This window comes from Ammospiza caudacuta, chromosome 1 (genome assembly GCF_027887145.1).
Source record: "Ammospiza caudacuta isolate bAmmCau1 chromosome 1, bAmmCau1.pri, whole genome shotgun sequence".
Taxonomy (NCBI): domain Eukaryota; kingdom Metazoa; phylum Chordata; class Aves; order Passeriformes; family Passerellidae; genus Ammospiza; species Ammospiza caudacuta.
Window position 1 is genome coordinate 101,858,183 of NC_080593.1, and position 19,984 is coordinate 101,878,166.

The 19,984-nt window shown below is 37.6% G+C and overlaps 1 protein-coding gene across 4 annotated transcripts in view; it reads left to right on the forward strand.

Moving 5' to 3' along the window:
- PTPN2 (protein tyrosine phosphatase non-receptor type 2) overlaps window positions 1-19,459 on the forward strand; it is a 29,942-nt gene extending 10,483 nt beyond the window's left edge. For 2 of the 4 annotated variants that reach the window (XM_058806677.1, XM_058806668.1), the window contains exons 4-10: window positions 585-683; window positions 1,821-1,958; window positions 8,550-8,759; window positions 10,086-10,244; window positions 12,684-12,874; window positions 14,450-14,551; window positions 19,096-19,459. In XM_058806677.1, the coding sequence (XP_058662660.1) occupies window positions 585-683; window positions 1,821-1,958; window positions 8,550-8,759; window positions 10,086-10,244; window positions 12,684-12,874; window positions 14,450-14,551; window positions 19,096-19,117 (921 nt within the window). In that variant the 3' untranslated portion in view covers window positions 19,118-19,459. Of the gene's footprint in view, window positions 1-584; window positions 684-1,820; window positions 1,959-8,549; window positions 8,760-10,085; window positions 10,245-12,683; window positions 12,875-14,449; window positions 15,540-19,095 lie in introns of those variants that run through there. The other 2 variants (XM_058806652.1, XM_058806661.1) reach the window with 1 other exon arrangement.
- Window positions 19,460-19,984: the final 525 nt, after the last annotated feature.

Genomic DNA, 19,984 nt, shown 5'->3' on the forward strand with positions numbered 1-19,984 from the left:
TTGAGAATCTAGGGAGGGGGATTTGTACAGTTGTAATTCATATTTGGATTGTTTCATCTCTCCGTGAATTAAAAGTATCTCATTATTACATGAAGTACAGTATCTGTGTGATATAGTTGTTAACAGATTATTTTATAAGAAAAGCTAAAGGGGATATTGAAGTATGAGTAATTTACTGCATATGAAGCTTCTCAAATACTTCTTGCGCTTTTCTTCAGTTAGTTTGTAAATATGTTGCAACAATACTTTGACCCCTTAAGCCATCTTGCCTCTGAGCATGCCTGCAGTAGCTTTTCTTTTAACAGCACAGTAGTAGCGATGCTTAAACCAAAATAACCATTCCCTGAGTTCTTCCTGTTTTGTTGTTTGGTTTTGTTTGGTATTTTTTTCCTTAAAAAACCTCCAGCCTTTTTAAGTTCTGGAATGATCTGTGGCTACTTTCTTGCCTGCCATTTCTATAATTCTATTAATAATTTGTTTTAACTTAAGGGGAAGACTCTTTCCTGTTTCCCACAGTGAACTATGCTCAAACACTGCTTTGCCTATACATTCTCATGCCTATTTTTGTATTTTTTACTACACAGGGTCCACTACCTAACACATGTTGTCATTTTTGGCTAATGGTATGGCAACAACAAACCAAAGCAGTTGTCATGTTGAACAGGATTGTTGAAAAAGAATCGGTAAGTGACATTGGGCATAAAGTTGTAAAATAAACCACACAATTTTAATACAGTTGAGCAATGTTTGATTGTTGCATTAGAAGAACTAATAAATATCCTCACTTGTGTGCAGTATAATGTGTATTTAATATGACAGTGATGTGTGGGAGCTAAGACCTGCAGTTTGGTGAAAATAGCATCTAACAAACGTACATCCAGAAAGGTGAAAATAGCATTCTGAGAAAGGATGTACCAATAGAACTGATGAGGAGTAGAGGCAGTGCATGATGTTCCCAGGACAAAATGGAAGGTGCAAGAAAAAGTATCTTTAGATTGATTCTTCTAAATAGAGATGTTAGCTGTAACAATGAAGGCAGACTGCTGCCCAAGAGCTGTTGAATTGATCTATTAAGTTAGTTATTTTTGATTCTTTAGAACCATTGGCATATGTGCAGAATACACAAATCTGCTGTTGTGATGTAGTTTTTCTGCTATGGTGCCTAAAATCATTGCAGATTTTTGTTATAAATGCATGTCGTTTGAGGTTAATGTTTTTTATTCATTGCAGATTTGTGAAAAAAAATTGGCTGGTCTGTTAAAAAGTCACCTATTTTCTTGTGCAAAAAATTTCCTAGAGAAAGTTTGAGTGCAGAGCAAGAGGAATACAAGACAAAGAATAGTTTTGCATTAGTTTGTTCATTCTTTTGTTTGACTAGAACCTTCCAGTATTCAGCAGGCCTGGGTAGAACTAGGTGTGATAGATGAGTTCTGTAAATGTGCAGATGTGCAAGTCAGAAACAAAGGGAAGAAGTGCTGAAATAGCTGAGCAGAGATCTCAGTTCCCTGTGGAGAACTGGAGGGGGGAGGGGGAAGGCTTAAGATGTATCTCAAAGCTTGTTAGCCATGTGATAGAAGAAAGCATAAACACATAAAACTGGAATGCATAATAGCCACTGAAACAGTTGTAGTAACTTAGCTGTAAACATTGTGGACTTCAGGAATTCCTCAAAGTGGGAGCAGGTACTTGAGTCTTCTGTATTGAACAGTGTGGACTCAGGCTTTGCATGTGCAAATTTTAAGATACTAGGATATTTATTTAACAAGATTTTTCTTTTTTTCTTTTCCCTTTTTCTTTCTCTTAAAAAAAAAATCCATTAGGTGAAGTGTGCACAATACTGGCCAACAAAAAAAGACGACGTTATGACATTCAATGAAACAGGATTCCGTGTGAGACTGGTGTCTGAAGATGTCAAATCCTATTACACAGTGCATCTACTGCAATTAGAAAATATCAATGTAAGCATTGCTCAGTCTGTACAGCTCCTATTTGTGGGCTTAAGTGTGTCATGAGAACAACTTAGCATGATGTCACTTCATGTTTGAGTGAGCTTTTACACTGGAAATTTTAATGCACTTTGCTTCTGAGAATGTTGAAGATGTTTGTGTGAAAATAAGCAGGTGATTTAGACCTCAGCCTATACATTAGGAGAGATAACATCTTTGGCATTTGTGTACTTGTATTTTCCATTTGGTACCTTAACAGGCTGCATTCTAAGTGATGGTAGTGGTGATTCTAAAAGGAGCTGTAAGAATTAACTTAAGGGAGGAACACAAGAGTAGAAAATTCTGATTTCCTTTGAATATCAGATACCTGACTGAGTAATTACTGATTTTGTACTGGAACTTGAGATTTCTATGTAATTTAGTCCAGCTGTCTTAAGTTTTTTGGGGGAGGAGTGATTACCACCTGTAGGTAGGTAACTTTATCTTCTCTTGCTCCACCTCCCCTTTTGCTCCATAGGACCAACCATCCTTTTCTCTTAAAAAATTAAGCACATTGACAATTTAACCAAGCTAAGCTTAAAATAATTGTTTCTGGCCTGAGCTTGGGTTGGAGCTTCTGTTTCAGATTGGAAGAGGATTGAAGAGCTCATCTGTTTGTTCCAGCGATGTCTTGTAAAATATTATGTCTTCCTATAAATCTTGCCTTATTTTAATTGAAAGTGCTAGTATGGCAAGTTTTCAAGGTCATCTTTGTCAGAGAACTTGGGAAAACAAAGCTTGAAGGTGTTCTGCATGTTGTTTTATACAACCATTGATATGTTTGAATTTATAGTAACTATTGATGGTATTCTGAGATAATATTCATTAATTCATAACCTCCCTCATGAGAGCAACATGATAAAACTTGGCATGTTATTGCTTGGTCTTCTCCATGTTAGAAGAGCTTTATGAAATATTGTCCTGCTGACCTGAATAATTTCTCTTTAGTAGTTTGTTTATTGACAGCAAAGGCAAAAGAAAGATGAGTAATGCTGGGTAGCTAGTGCCTGAAAAAGAGCAATTCTGCCTTTTGGAAAGCTGAGGCAAGTTTTCCTAACTACCAGAAAGGCTTCTTTGTGGAATTGTTCAGCTGATGTTGGCTCTTACTTTTAAACTTCCTATTTTCAAAGGATGCAGTTTTCTTTCCATGTTTATGTTTGAACATAACATTAACTGGAAAATGCAGAAATGCCTCAGGGAACAGCACAATGTATACTTTAGTAGACTTTTGGGTTGGAGATATTGAGCACTTAAATTTCTGGGTTTGTTTTGGACCAGCAGTGCAGACCTGTCAGCACAGTACAGAGTTTCTTGTGTGTCATTGTCCTGATTGAAGATGGCAAACCCAGGACAGTCATATAAATCAGTTTCACAAATACCAATCTTTCTGTAATGAATTTTTATTTTATATCTCTAACACTCTGGTAAGGCTCCATGAACATTAACTCCAACACATAATTTTTGTAGGAGAAGCAGAACATACTTGGTTACTCAAGCAAAAAAAGCTGCATAGTTTCTAGTCTAAAACTGTCAATGTTATGTGCAGCCTTTTGTAAGAATTTGATAATTATACCATAAAACTTGTGGGAACTGGCTATTCACAGTAACTTGAAATGTGAGCTTAACTGTGTTTATGTAAGTTATTCTGCAGGGGCCTTTGGTGGAGACAGTGTAAGACATTTAGCCACTCAGTGCCTGGAATCTAGGATGACTCATGAACAAAATATACTCAGAATGCCCAGAATACTTAAAATTTAGCATTTCCTTGAAAACAGAGAGAACCAAGGTTGTCTTTATAATGCAAGCATTCTGAGCTCAATTAAGTTTGTCTTACTGCAGCAAATCTCTTTAAGAGATAAACAAAATATGGGTATATGAAGAGTCAAGTGTTTGTTGTTACCAATGAAACAGCCTCTGAGTAGTTCGTTGGTTGGTTTTGTTGCTTGTGTTAAAGATTACTTAGAAATACAAGTGAGATTTGGGGCTGTTCTTTCTCAGGATTGTATCCAGGTATTTGTTGGTTTGATTTTTTTTTTCTTTTACATCTGTTCTAGGAAAATTTTGTTCTTAGGGCTAGCACAGAGAAAATGGAGAGATGGTGTTTATTGGTATCTTTGCAAAAGATGCCTAATGTTCTTTGTTTTGCTGGTGATCATTTTTGAATTTGCTTATTTTTTTGCCTGACCGAATCTGCATTTTAGAATGCAGGTATTTGAAGCTGCTTTTCTGTATCTTCCATGGGTTTGGTGGTATCAGTTGTCAGCTTTTCTGAAAGTTGAGTACTGCTTTCTACTGGAATAGTTCAGTTATCAGAGTTGTCCCTTAATAGAGACTTACTGTGAAGGCTTCCACCAACCAGTGTCCCTTGGAAAATAAAGGAGAAGAAAGATAATGTGCTCATGTTAAAATTTTATAATAATTTATGAGTGAAGCTGTTGAATGGCTGTGGTTTGAAGCAAAGTCTCCCAGCTTACTGGAGAAGTCATAGCAAGGTGTATGAGAGCCTGTTAAATCTATAAAATAACCTTTGCAAAATGCTGCAGGAGAATTGTTAGATACTGACATCTAACTTGGGAAAGACTCCGCCTTGTGTTGAATATGTATTTTTGTATTATTCTTTATTGTTGCTTTTAGCTTTTTTATTCCTTAATGTCACAACTTTTTGTATTGGTCTTTAGAGAAAGAAACCTTTGTTTTCAGTAATTTCAGGTACAGACTAATTCAAACAAACTATGCAAGGGCAAATGAACATCAGATCTTCAGGGAAGACAGGGATTGCTTGGATAAGGAAACGGAGCAGTGGAATTTGATATTGCAGAAGCCAACTTTCTGAATGTATCTCAGCCTGGGTTTCTGGAAGTAAGAATACAGCAGTAGAAGGAGAGGTTTGCGAAGAAGATACTGGTTGGTGGAGAAAGGACTAGGACAAATGAACTAAATTTGATGTGACACTGGTGGTGTGATACTTTAGAGTGAGGACCGTTAATAAATCTCTAGTGGAATCTTGGGTCTTCCACAAATAGCAAATATTTGGAAAAACCCATTAGTAAAATGGATTCTCAACTTAGTACCAAGCTTCTGTGTGGCTGTGACTGTCAGATTAAGGTAATGCAAGGCTGCTTAGCTGATCCTGTGGATGAACCAGAATGTTTCTGATAATTATTTGGCCCCTTTATCCTCAAGGCTATATTTATTTAAATTTTGGAAAACATTTTGGCCATCTTGAATGAGCAAATAGAGGAGACTCTGGTAGAAGTTGATTTTTGATTTTGAATTTGTTTGTAGAATATTGCCATTAGAGGATGCCTTTTCATTTTTATATGATCAAAATAGTTGTTAATGAACTTAAGGCAAGTTCATTAAATATGGAACCACTGTAGGGTTGTAGGTGTTTTATGTCTCCATGTATTTGACCCTGTCAGCAGCACTTTGATTATGGCTTTTATTAGCAGTGTGTGAAACTTAACAGACCAGCATTGTTTTGTTATTCCCTTTTTAATTTTTACTTGACCCTGAAGGCACCAACTTAACCTTTGAGCATTTTGGTAGTGCTTTATTCATGTTCGAACTCTCACGTGACTGAACTACCTGAAGTTACTCTGAAGATTTTTGCTCCTTTTTGTTTGGAGTGATTGGATAGTTACCGTAAAAAGGTTATGGCAAGGCTTGTTTTGCTGGAAGTTAATCTATATTCCTGTTCTGTTCGAGTCCTCATGTGGATGGATCTCTGTAACTTGGAGCTTGTCCTTGGATCATCTTTTGATTATACTGTTGATGTTTCCAGTAGTCAGTGCAGAGCTGTGCAGGTGGTGTCTGTCTTTGCAAGTTCATCAGGTTTAGCTATCTTGATTATTTATGGAAAGCTTATCCCAGTAGTTCATAAAACTTCCACAGTTTGAGTAATTTAACCAAAATAGTTTTGTCCCATGGTCATTCAAGGACTTTTTTGTTTTTGGTAGCTAGTTTTAGGGAATAAATCTTGGAAAATTGCATTGTGGTTACCATAGAACTAGCTGGTTTTCAGTTACCATGCAGAAATATATAATATTTCTATGTTATATCCCTTGTGTATTACATATAAAATTTTATAGCACTGCCTGAGTCTTGGAAGTCCAGGGGTTTTTATTTGAAAAGATTAGCTAGTTTCCTGGTAACACTTCAAATTAAATTAGTTGTTATTTAAATTTGACTTTTTGTCCATCAAGAGTTGTGAATCAAAAAGCCAGATCTCTTCTCGTAACAGTCCCACGTCACTTCATGGAAGTGCTGTGTGGCTCAGTGACTGGGAGTTGTTTGAGAAAGGGTGGTACAGATCCTCACAAAGGCAGTGTTTCAGCTGTACAGCTTGGCTGCCAAGCACCACTTGAAAGAGCCATTCTGTTTAAGAGCAGTGTGGGAGGTTTGAAATACTCAAATGGGATTTGCCTGTAGGATTAGAGACTGCGAATCCAAAGATGACCAGCTGGTTCCAGTGCCTTGCAGTGGGGCTCTTGTAGAGTGATGAAGAGACTAGGTATTTCTAGAATGAGCTGAAGGGATGGAAAATCATGGGATGGATAAAGCCTCCATACAAGAAAGGAAGGAAAAATGTAGTTCTGTGGGTTACAGCAGAGTGACATGTACAACAGCACTGTTTCATCTCTCTTTTAGAAAGAAGTATTTCAGATTAGTGTATAAGTAGGGTGACACTTAACCATACTTTGTTCTTTTTCTTCAGGAAGAAGATGCCAGTGCTTGTTTGGGGTAAAAAACCCACACAAAAGAACCCCCCTAACCAAACAAAAGCCCACACAAACAAACCCCACAGGTCACCTTTCTTGAGGTGACAGAAAAAGGCATTTTTACCTTCTTGAGGTGTAAGGGATGCTTTCAGAATGTTGAAGTAGGGAATATCAATTGCTGCCTACAGAGACCATCTAGAAACAACTTCAGCCTTTACTTAGCATGTGCATTTAGCTCACCTCTAGTTTTTTTCTTAGTTTTGTTTTTAAAGTGATGAATTGTTTTTCTTAGAAATTGAGGAAATTGCTTAAGTGTTACTTACAGATTTCTTACGAAAAATGTGCCTGCTTCATAATTTTTAAACAAACAGGTCATTCAGTTCATTTGTGAGTTAACTTGCTACTTGAAAAACTAGGCACAGAAGAGCAGTAGGAGAGCAAATGCAAACTCTTTAATGCTTTGCTCCAGACAAGGGGAAGTCCCAGTATATTTATACAATTTTTGGGCCTGATACTCCTTTTTTCCCCGTATGAAATCTTAACATAAACTTGTTTTCCCAATATTGTAGATCACACTTTATTGTCCTTGTTGAGCACCTAGCCAAAAGACAAAATATTTCTGGAAGATAGCTGTGCATCTGAGAGTGACTGGACTTGTGTTAATATCCACTGTTTTCTGTGAAAGTATTGGCAGTCTTGGAGTATTGGGCATTGAAGGCAAAAGACAAGTTGGGAGACTTTATTTTTGTTACTGCAGAAACCATGAAGTGAATTCTTTTAGTTTCACAAAGGAATTTCATAAATTGTCTCTCACAGGAAGTAGAAACAGACTGAGCACATGAAGAACAGTAGAATTTATTTTATTTCATGGCTATATTTTACTGTTGCTGAAGAAGAATACCTTTTCTGGAATACATTGATTTTAAATCCTTTTGTGTTCAAACTTTGCCAAGGTTTATGTAGATGTCAGTCTATGTGAAAAATTAAAGAAATGAAATAATAAATTATAGAGGAATTAATTAAAAATGAAATAACTGAATTAATAAATTTTAAAAAGTAACTGAACATGTATAAAATTCCTGAGCTAAAATCAGAATCACCGTGGCAAGGAGCAGCACTTATCAGGTCTGAAGTTAGTTCCATAAAAATGTGATCCAAACTTCATATACATACTCTCTTGTTTTCATTTCAGCACTTGCAGTTAGATGGTTGAGTTAGGATAGGAGCTCTAACAGAGTGGTTCTAAAGCAGCTGTATGATTTTGGAATCCCCCTTTTTGACTTAAAAAAGATAGAAAATGTCCAGCAGAAGTCCTGCTGGACATCCTGCTGTATGGGTTTTATAGCCTTTTCCAGGAAGGAACGCTTCCTGCTGCTCTCAGTAATGTGGTTAGTGTACAGGAGATGTAATACCTCTTGGCATTACAGCTTGCTTGAAGCAAGAGTGCAGAGTGTGCACAATGCTGACATGGGTTATTTCAGTCATGTTAATTCTAGCTGTCTAGTAACTGCTGTCAGACATTGAACTGCATTATTGGGAGTAGGACATTTGGGAGTAAATAGTAAAGCAAACCAAACATAATGTTGGAAGTTTGAGAAGAAGAAGAAGGAAAAAAAGAAATAACCCACGTGTGGTAATAATTGCAACGGAGAAAATTACCAACTCAGATGAAACTGCTTCAGCGTGCACTGTTGGTTGTCATCCAGCTTGAAGCAAGTTACTGGGCTGTTTGTCTTAATGGGAGGTTTAAAATAGACAAGAGCTGTTGATTGGGAGAGTGTGCACTAACTGAGCCAAAGAGGAATCCTTTCTAGTTCTAGTGTTTATTTGTTTTCACTTCTAGAGTGGTGAGTCCAGGATGATCTCTCATTTTCATTATACTACGTGGCCAGACTTTGGAGTTCCTGAATCCCCAGCTTCATTTCTGAACTTCCTGTTTAAAGTCAGAGAATCTGGTTCACTGAGCCCCGAGCACGGACCTGCAGTCGTTCACTGCAGTGCGGGAATAGGACGTTCCGGCACGTTTTCATTAGTAGATTCTTGTCTTGTTCTGGTAAGTGTTTGCATTCTCTCTGTCACCCCTTCCCTTGTCCTGACACCCTGCCAACCTTCCCAATATGGGCTTTCTGGTCAGAAGGCTATAAAAACATTGAAGTTAATGACATTCCAGTGGAATCTTAAATTAAGACATCATGCTTTTTTTTTTCCTCACCTATTTTGATGGCAAAACCACAGCTCTTGAAATTTACAAATTCCTTTTGAAGTACCCCAGGACAATTATATATTCTCAAAGCTTCCTGGAAAGTAAATTGTAAACATTCTTTTCCTTTTACGTAAGATGTGATTAGAAAAGGTTGAGGATTGGTTGTTTTTTCCATATGAAAAAAGCTTGTGAATATATATTGAGATGATTAAATCTGTAAGTCTTTTTCTCCAGGGCCTTTTTTAAGCATACAGAAAATTGTTATTGTTATCTGAACTAGGATGAGAACTCAGGCATGCTCCTAATTCTGAATTTCCCCTGCTGTGCAGCCCTCTGGGTAATGGGGCTTGGCAGCCAGTTCAGTGCCACAGGGATGTATAGATTGTTTGCTTATAGTGAACTGCATCATCTATAATTCCTCATGACATGAGTGAACCATGAATGTTAAAAAATATTTTAAATAAATCAAAAATTTTATTGGACTTGAAAGTCCAGGCACAGAGTTTTCTCTTTGTGCTTGGTTATAGTGGTAAGGACAGGTTTAACTGAAGTAGAGTTTCAATTGAATTGCAAGAGACACATTTTCTGGTGTGATTAGATCCTCTTAACTTACTTTTTTTGTTGTCGTTTTTTTTTTACTTCAATTTTTCTTTGGTTTTATGCATTTTGAAAAGCATAGAGGTATGTTTTGATGGAAATGTACTTCAGAAACACCCTGCGAATGTAATGTGGGGACAAACGTGTTCATTGCTTGGGTTTGGGGTTCTGCTTTACATAAAGAAACTTCTGCCATAATCAGTCAATCTGAATTCTGTTCTATTCAGAAGCAGTAGGAAATATTACTTTACAGCTCTGATTCTTGTCCTATTTCAAAGTCCAAATACAAGCCTGAATAAAATTGAGCATATCTATATGTCTTAGTTTTAAGACTCAATGTTGGTGTACAATTTATTTGTTTAATACACTATCCTTGATTTGTTCATAATAAGTTTTCATTAGATGGTTTACATTTTTCCTTCAAAAACAAATTGGAAATAATTTGAGATGTTAGTCTTCCTTATAACTAATAGAAGCATAATATGGACAAATTAGATTTTAGATTGAATTTAATGATTAATTTTTACTTGTAATTATTTTTATATACCATTGACACTTTCAATGTAACTTGCTTTACAGATGGAGAAAAAAGACACATTTTCTGTAGATATTAAGAAGGTATTACTGGATATGAGAAAATATCGAATGGGACTTATTCAGACTCCTGATCAACTAAGGTTTTCATATATGGCTGTAATAGAAGGAGCAAAATTTATAATGGGGGATTCAACTATACAGGTAAATTTTTAGCTCCATGTATTTGAACAGCAGATTGCAACAGTAGTTAAAAATAAGCTCCAGATTATTTTAAAATATGTAATTTAATGAGCTCTAAATGATTAACCTTTTTCAGTAGATGCCTAGGAGGTATCAAAGAATATCTGTTCAGTGCCTTCTATCAAACTAAACTTTTGACCCTGTGTATACATCCCCTCTTAGATATAATATGAAAATAATTTGTCTGTCCAAACGTGTAAAGAAAAAAAATGGTTCAATTGATATTTTCATTACCAAAAACGGAAGGTAATGCCCAGTGTCACTTTGAAGATAGCAAGGATCTGTTTTAGAATTTCTTTGCTATTTTCCTAGCAGATAAGTTGTCTGATGCTACAGATAATATTTATTTGTAAAGTTGCCTTGTTTCTTCATAGCCTTTAAAATTTGTGTTAGAGTTAGTACAATCTAGCCAAGTATAATGATTTTGGGTGCAAAGAGATTACCAAATCTCACTGTTTTATCAGTGCAGCTTGCAGACATAATGGCTTACAGCCTTAAGTGGCTGGCTTGGGTGGGAGGGAGAAATGGGAGGAGAGGCTTTGAAACACATTTAATTCTGCTTTCATATGCTAGGGCTCTTTTGTTTTGTTGATTTCTTGAAATCATGAATAGGGCAGATAAGCTAAAACACATTTCCTTTCTTTGTGGTATTGGTAGTGGTCTGATTCTTCCCTTTAACAAATGTTTCTTGACTTGCTGTGTAAATAAAGAAATAATTTTACACTACTGCTAATCAACACCTAGGTAGTGTGCTGGTGGTCTGGTACCTGTGCCAGATGTCTAAAAGACTTCATGATTCATTCTAATGGTAACAGCAGTTTAGTCTCTTCATTTTGTGGAAGCTGTTTCTGGTGGTATGAGGTATTGTGTCTAGTAATATTTTTCTGCTTGGCTTTTTTTAAAAGCCATGCTCCAAAGTGAGTAGCACTGGTTCCAATACTTACCCATCTAGATCACAGGATTTCTTACTTCTGGATACAAGGGAGCATTGTCAACTCAGAATACTGCTTGTCATGTTCAAGTGTGTTATTTATTCATAGTAAGAAAATGCCTAGGAAGGCACACTTCCCATTTGTTCTCTTTTTCTTGTTGCGATTGTTCAGATGATCTTCCTTAAATCAGTATTTCCTGCAGTGCAAGGCATTTCTCCTGATGCTTCTCTCTTTACGCCTTGGCAATATGTGCAGAAAATCAATTGGCAGTGCTCAAAAAAGCACATTTCTCTTTCAAGATCAGCTAGGTCATTTTTATTCCATGAGGAATGGTTGACTCTTCAGTGTGTGAGAGGTGTTCACTTCTCTCTGCTAGTGATGGAGAGGGCCTGAAGTTATTGAATGCCTCTCTTATTTAACATTAGCCAAATGTTCATCTCTGATGTCTCCTTGGATTTTGGAAGGCAGGAAACTGTGCAAACACAACTTTAGATTTTAATGGAGGAGTCAGTTCATTGTTAAAACTCATTTTGCAAGCAGTCCATTTATAAGTAGCTGATTTTTTATATCACTTTGACTTTGATATTTAGTTTAGGCCAGCAGTCTTGAAATCATTCAATATACAGGAGTCTATGGCTTGGTTTGAGAAGATTCAATTTTCAGTTCATCTACTTTATCTTAGACTTCTAAAAGTATCTGATTTTTTTTCCTACAAGGTATTCTGTGTCTCTGTAGGCACTGGCTGATTTGTGTGAGAAAAGTGATTGTATTTTAGGGCTGATTCTTTTCCTTCCTGTGCACTTTCTAGCCTTCTTTTCTGCGTGAAATTTTGTTGTAGCAATTAGTTCTTCAGACTATTTATCATTAGAACAGAGATCTAGCAAAACAGGTTTACTTCCAATTTCTTTTTTATTCCATCTCATTTCAGATTATTTCTCAAAACAAGATGAATAACTGTTTTATGATGCTGCAGATCTCTGGGCTAATGGGCCACCAAGTGAAATACTAGGCCATTACTCTGGCATAGATAACTCTGAGTTAAATTTTCCCAGTTCTCTCTTTTTAGGCAGTTCTTGTATACAAGGTCCTGCTGTATTTTGAAGCCATAAAAGGTAAGAGCACAGCACAGGCCTGTAGCAAGTAGAGGGACATGGGAAGTGCAGGACAGTGCAGGATTTTATAAGCCATAATGCTTCCTAATTGTGGAGCTGCTTTGGACAGTACCAATCCTGAAGGTAGAGGCCTCATGCCTATGCAGTGGCACCATCCTGGAAATATAGAAAAAAGGATCATTGATAGTTGTTGGAGAAGACACATCTTGACCTAACTTTATTTCTTCATCTAGCAAATTTTTTTCTTGATCTGGTAGTTCATTTAATCTACTTCTGTGACTGTTCTTTTGGAAGAAATCTTGGCAAGGGAGCCCTTTATTAGGAGAATGTTTGAAATGTGTTCTGCTTGTTTTCAGGAACGGTGGAAGGAGCTTTCTAAGGAGGACCAAGCACCAAGTTCTGAGCAGTCTCCTCCACGCCCAATCAAAATAACCACAGAGAAGTACAATGGGAACAGCATAGGCCTGGAGAACAATGATCAGATGGAGAAAATAAACCCTGACCTGTCCACTAAGGTTCAAGATATCGTAGATGGGAACGTTGAAAAGTAGGCAAGATAATGAAACTTTAAAAGGCAGATACACTCTCTCAAAAGACTGAATTATTAGGCTGCTTTGCTTATTGTAAAAACATTCAAGATCTTTCTGTAGTAGCAAGGGAGAACAGGTGGTATTTGACTGTCTTATTTAATGATTTTAAAAATACCACCTCAATGATTCCTTGTGATTTGGTTTTATTATTCAGAAGTCGAGAGAAGAAAAGTTAATGTCTCTAACTGGAGCAGCTAGACCTCACACTTTGAAAGCATTTTCTTAACAGATTGTCAGTGAACTCCACTGTGAAGTGTGAATGAGGTCCTGAAATTGTCCAGTATTTCATACTGATTTTTAAATGCAATGTTGACCTATGTTTCAAAAATTACATGGTTCCTCAGAAACACAAAGGTTTTATCACATACCACTTTCTGTGTCGTGGTCGAAATTGTATCTCTGGAGCCGTGTATTACCCTCTGTTCATGTTAAATCTGCCTGCTGTGAGCAGGTTCCTGTGGTTTAGCTGTGTCAGGTGAATTTGCCTTTCCCTCAGGAGCGTTGATGCCTCAGCTGGGAGGCACGGTGTCACTTGGGCCTTCCCACCTGTGGGTTGCCACATGTTGATCCATAGTCACAGATCGAGAAACTGGGTCAGGGCTGTGCCAAGCTGAGCCATGTGGTGCACAGAAGGAGGCAGGGTGTGTCCCAAAGGGCTGCAGCCTGAGATGAGACACAGCAGTTCAGTATAGATAGGCTGGAATTGCAAAATAATGGTTAATGCTGTTGTAATAACAGCTAATATAACAGCTGTTATAAAAACAGCTAAATAAATGCCCCCATGAGTTTCTTCCTGTGTCTTCATGAGTGTTTTGAGAGAGAATGACAGCAATTCTGTAGTTGTTTGAAGGAGCCCCTCACAAGAAGGAATGAGGCTATGGGGTTGTGTGTTAGAAGTCAATCGAAGTTGGGTGTTGTGTCAGTTATGCTGTCTTAGAGATTTCGAGGGCACTTTGGAGATATAAATTGCAAGGTTTTGCTGCTAGTGTAGCACACAGAACTTGGTTTATGGTGTGTCCTGTATCAGGATCTGGTTTGCATCCTGAGATGAGTACCGTTAATCCTGCATGCAGCTCTGAGTAGGGGTTGGAGTCAGTGTATCATTGAGGCTGCTGTGAACTCTGCACTGGAGGCACCCTTGTAAATACTGGGACACTTGCACGTGGTACCTGGCACTGCATGTAAAGGCAGCCTCCACGCAAAACATCTCAGCTACCAAATGGGGCCCAGACAGGGGTGGAAGACTCAGCTCAGATAACTTAACTAATTCTGTTCTCTGTCGAACTTGTAGATTAAGTACCCATGGTACATCTTTACATCTGTCATTTACTTCTTTGTGGGGCTTTGCTATCTGAAACTCTACAAGGTGGTTAAAACATAATAAAAGATTGCTTGGTTTGGATTTTATATACTGCTGCTGTATGCTGCTGCTGGGTTAACTATTTGGAGTGTTGGAAAGAGGTTCGTTTTAATATTATAATAGCCTTTTTTCCTGTTCTTCAGTGTAAGAGTCACCTTTTTTTCTTTTTAAGTTCTGTCCGAAAACGACTGCGGGAGGACAGAAGAGCGCAAACAGCACAGAAGCTGCAGCAGATGAAGCAGAAGCTAAATGAGACTGAAAGAAAAAGAAAAAGGTGGTTATACTGGAAACCTATTCTAACTAAGATGGGGTTTGGTACACTGTTTTTAGTTGGTGCTTATTTTTGCTGGAAAATGTATTTTCAAAAACATTCCATGTAAGTGAACAGTGTGACTGCTCCAACAGATTTTGCTGGAAGGTAATGAGTAGGGGTGTGACTTTAAGCATAAACTCCTTATTCCTGGAATGGGTACAGACTGTTACAGACAATAGAGAAGTGATGTAAACTTGATCTCATGTCGACATCTCAGGACTTTCCACTGCAGGTACTTAGAAAAATGAACCGCTGCCCCCCACAGAATTGATGGTTTTTGTTTAATATGAGCAGGTACAAACTTGCTGCAACTGTTTATACACTTTTTAAAATGGTGTTCTACCAGATCTTGAACAAATGCTGAACCATGGAGGTTTAGCTACTGAAGGCTGTCTGGATTTAAATTTACATGCCTGACATAAGCAATAAACAGTGTTGTATCATTTACATTATTAATGCAAAGAAGTTATCCTTAAATATGTGTAATGTGTAATGTACTAGTGACATGAACATAAACATTTTATATTCTTACAACCTAGGATAAATATATTTTATAATTGCATATTTAATCTTTTTGTAGTTCACTGTACTTTTAAAAGCTCAGTTTGTACAAATTTCTGACCAAAAGAATTTCATTTTGAAACTAAATGTAATTATAATTTGTGCATGAAAAGAATAGTGCAACCATTCCCCACATTTGACTCTCCAGTTTGAAATGAGCAGCTAGGGGTCTGATGAAGCACTTGCCAATTTCTGCTCTGTTAATTTGCATTCCTTATTTATTTTTTGTAGTTTTCATTATTTAAGACTTGGAATTTTTTTTTAAGGCTTTTGAGAACCTAGCCCCGACTGATAGTCATACTGTTGATTAATGTTTTCACACTTCAGCTACTGTTTGAAGGCCAACATTGTTCAAGTTCTGACATTCCATTAAATGTAAAACATGTTTTGTGTGTCTATAGATTTTAGTTGCTAGAACAAATAAAATTAATTCACCAGTAATAGTTGTAGGAAACACATCGAAGGAAACTGTAGTTGAACTTCCAAGGGTGGCTCTAATAGAAAAGAAATGTTGGTAGTGTTCTGCCATACCCGGTGTTTTCAGCTGTATGAGCCATTTTAGTAGCTTCACAAAGTCTAGAACTGCTTTTCAGGTTCCTCAGCACTGTATTAGACATGCTAGTAAAACACATTTAGGACTAATATTTTGTGAGTATCTGTGCTACACCCCCTTTAAAATTATTGAGCACTCCCTTTCCATTACTTGAGTAGTAACACTTCCTAAATAGTAATTCAACACAAACCACTTTCTGCCCTTTAAATTACCTTTGAATACAGAGATGGTATATGGCTGAATGTAGCTTGTTCTTCAAGCTAGGATCTAGTAATTTGTAGGATTGGATTGTTCTTTGAAACGGGAATTTTATTTATTCAAGCATTGCCTTGTTGGGTAACTTCAGAGAAGTTATGTTTTCTTCTTCTGTTTTCTAAGCTTGGTTGTTTTCTGTTGGGTGTGGGGTCCTGGGGATTTTCTTCCACCCCCCCTCCCCCATTTTGTAAAGCACTTGGATTTACTGCTGAAAAATACTCAAAAGACCTGGATGATTATTTGCTCCTTATTCAAAGGAATTGACTTCAAAGCTTTCCAGTACGTCCAGGCTTGGTAGTCACGTACAAGGCATGGGGCCCAGTTTCTCTGACATTTACTACCCCAAGCTAAGTACAGTTTACTCTTTAAAATTCTCATTTTGCAATAGCTAATACTATTCTGGACCATGCTGTTTGTATAGTAAACAAATGCTGAAGGGTCCAGATGAGCAAAATAAATGCAGTTTTGTGGAGCACTGGATTTGGGAAGTTGTGTGTCAGTAGAACAAGACAATTTGTTCCATGGCATTGCTGACGAACTGTGCAGCTCCAGTAGCAGAATGACTGCTGGGACAGCTAACTGCTGGGACATAGCACAGGCAGGCAGCTCATGTATTGTAAGACATTTCACAGTTTTTACAACCACAGTAACTTTTAGCCAGCAAGAAGACTGTCAAAAGATTTTTTTTCCTTTAAATTGAGGATAGATTTTTCAGTATCAGCTGTAACTGATTGTAGGTGTAAATGTATGTGCCTTATAAAGATATTTTGGTTATGGAAAAATACATGGAATGTAATTTAAATGATTTTGTAACAGAAATATTCCAGATTTTATTCTAGATACTTAAAAGCAGCTAAGGAAAAAGTGCAGGCAAAACTTGGACTGATACCACACTGTTATTTATTGCCCTTCTTTTGGCATGAGGAGGATTTCCTGGGCTACCAGTATCCTACAGGCACTGAGCTCTAACTGCAGCTTGTCAAGTTGTAACTTGATTTTTTTTTCCTAATTCCATCTTCTAAATTCTGGCTTTTCAGTTTTCTTGATCCTGAGTAAGCATTCCTCAGTTCAGGGTGGGGCAGGGCAGGGGGCAGCCAATTCAGATCACCTCATACTCTGTTACCTTCTTGATGCAATAAAGCAGGACTTGCACATTCAGCAGTTGTTCTGTAAAAGTTGGGTTCTGTGATTGCAAGTACCTTGGGAGTCTTAAATGTTAATAATTTAAGGAGGATGAACCAGTGCAAGCCTTGGACAAAACTTTTGAACAGTGAATTGTTCGTGGTAGTCTGAGAATAGTAAGAAAAATCAAATGATTGGTTTCTTTTTACATTCCAGGAAATAATTTGGATAAAAATCTTCTTTCTGGTCCATCACTAATCCTTAAAACCCAAAATCTGGAGGATTGTTTTCCTTGATGCACACTAAGCCCTTGTGATACTTTGTTATTCTGGAGGATTTAAATTTGCAGCATTTTTGCACAGCTTGGATGTTAAATAGGAACAAATTTGGGCCAAAATGAAGAACTGTCAATCCCAGTCATCTCTATCATAGGATATGCTTAAAGGGTGAAATTGAAGGGCATGCCTTCTGACCCCTCTTCTCTCCCCATCCCTGAGTTCTGGCAAACTGCTGCCTGGTTCCAGCTACTTCTAAAATGTCGTTGGGCTCGATTCAAAATTGGTTTTGGTTTGGTTGGTGTTGGTTTTCCTCCTCTTCTCTGGAAATGCATTGGTCAAAATATTTGATGCATAGTGGGCATCTCTGATTAAACATTTGGCTCTCAGATGAACACTTGTGTACAAATCACTCATGTTTTCATAAAGAAATACCTAGCAAACATTTGGACCTCCACTGCAAGGGGTTTGCAAGATGGGAATTAATCCTCTAGGTTTCCTATTTGTGTTCTTGGTGCAGGGACAGTCCACTTAGTGACGGTACATCTGTATTTTCTTTGAAATGTATTAAGTAAAATAATATAATTCAGTGTGAAATAGCAATTTGGAAAAAAAACCTCTGGATTTGTTATGGAAGTGAGATGTTGCCAGTGAAATGTGGCTTATTCTGTTAAACCTCGAGTAATATGGTTTACTGACATCAGTTTATGTCCCCCTGAAAAGGGAAGAGGCGTAAATGTGTATGCATGTATGTGTGACTGGATCATGCAGGTGATGAAAAAGCCTGGTTAGCTTTATGTTTAATGAATGTAAACCAAATTATTTAGTTTGCTGTTTGGCATTATAGTAAAACCTGAGACACTTGAGGACTGCACGAGAAACTAAATTAACAATGACAAAAGAGGAAGTCCTCTGCAGGGCCAAGTGGCTTAAGCTAGAGGATGGTATTTGCAAAGGTGATGTGACACACAGTAGTCTTCCTGGGCCTTTTTGTTTGCCCCCAAACTTTTAAGTCAGTCTTTCATTTTTATGTACAAAAAATAAACGTGTTCAAAATTGCATCTCTGTCTGAGTCTTTATTTATTTAATTGGAAGGATAAATACTTGGAAGCCCTCTTTCAATGTGTCTTACCTGGTGGAGGAAAGCTGCTTTATGAATCAGTGTAGTGCTTGCAGAGCTCAAATGCGTTTTACTTGCAGTAGCTTGGGGGTGTGGTGCTGTGAAAAGTCTCTTTCTGTAGATTCTCGGAGTAGAGCCTTCCCTTGCCTAAAAACAAAATGTTCAGTGCTGGGGTGTCTTTCTCACTACAGGAAATCTATGCCTAGAAACAGTTTCTTTTAAGCCGCTGTAGCAGGATTGGCCTCCAAAGCTGTGGGAGGTGATGTGTTTTGAGATGCAGCATGCCATAGTCCCTCTGAGGCCCAAGGAGACTTCTGCAGTGCTTGTGGTTGCATGTGTGAGGAAGTGGTTTGCTGGACTGAGACCTGTACTTGAAGCTCTCCAGCAAGGATGTGCCTTACACTGTAACATGGAAATACCTTCTGGAAAAGCAACGGCTTTCCAAGAGTACTTGCTCAGAGGTAGTAGTTGCTCCAGGGAACACATGAGAAGCTGTTTGGTGTTGACAGTGAGCTGCAAACCTGCTGTCAGTTCTTAGCTCTTTTTTTTTTTTTCTTGTTGTTTTTTATCCCCGTACTCTGTACTGAATCGGTGACTTTCTTTTGGTTGTATGTCGCAGGCCGAGACTGACTGACACCTAAGCCTTCGAGACTTGGGAATATTCTGCAGCTATAAACTGCAAATTATTGACATGCAAAGCAAGACATGACCCCCCCCTCTTCGGGAACAAAATGTGAGGTCTGTTAAGTACCAAGAGGACCTCAGTTATCTGTTTACAGCGTAAACTGCACCGAGGGGATGAAGACCACCAGCAGCGTGTGCTACTTTGCAAAACGAAATAATTTGCCATCTTGTGTTTTTATAATGCCTGTATTAATGTAGAAAGATGTAAAAGAATTAAATTAGGAAGTATTTTGTTTTGTACTGCCATTCTTACTGTATTTTTATACTTTTTGGCAGCATTAAATATTTTTTTAAATTGATGATGTGCTGTTGTGTGCGCGTTATGTTAGGGAGAACCTGTTAAGAGTGAGTGTTGCGGAAAAAGAAGGGTTTTGCCTTAAGGTTTCCTGATACCTGTCTTAACTGGAAAATGGCAAAATTATTAGAGTGTGCTTTTTGCAAGTATTTTCATTAATGCTAAGTATTGTAGTTTGATTTAGGAGGAACTCTTGTACATTTCTTTTGTAATACACCACTAAGAATATTATTTTAATAATCTGACCAGTTGGTTTGGTAATTCTTTTTGTTTGCTATAAAATATGCACAAAATGTTCAGAGTAACTTTGTGATGGGAAAGTGTTCTGTTGGTGATTGCTTTAAAGGGAAGAAAGAGGTTGAACCTGACCTTTCTTGACCTCGAGTCCTGTGTAGTTAATGGGAGCTGAGGAACAAAACCAAAGTGCACAAAAGTCAATGGTGTCTGTAATTAAACAGGTTTTGGATTGTGCCATTGCCGTGTGTTCTATGGACGGTATTTTCGTCACATCTCCCACCTTCTGTCAGCC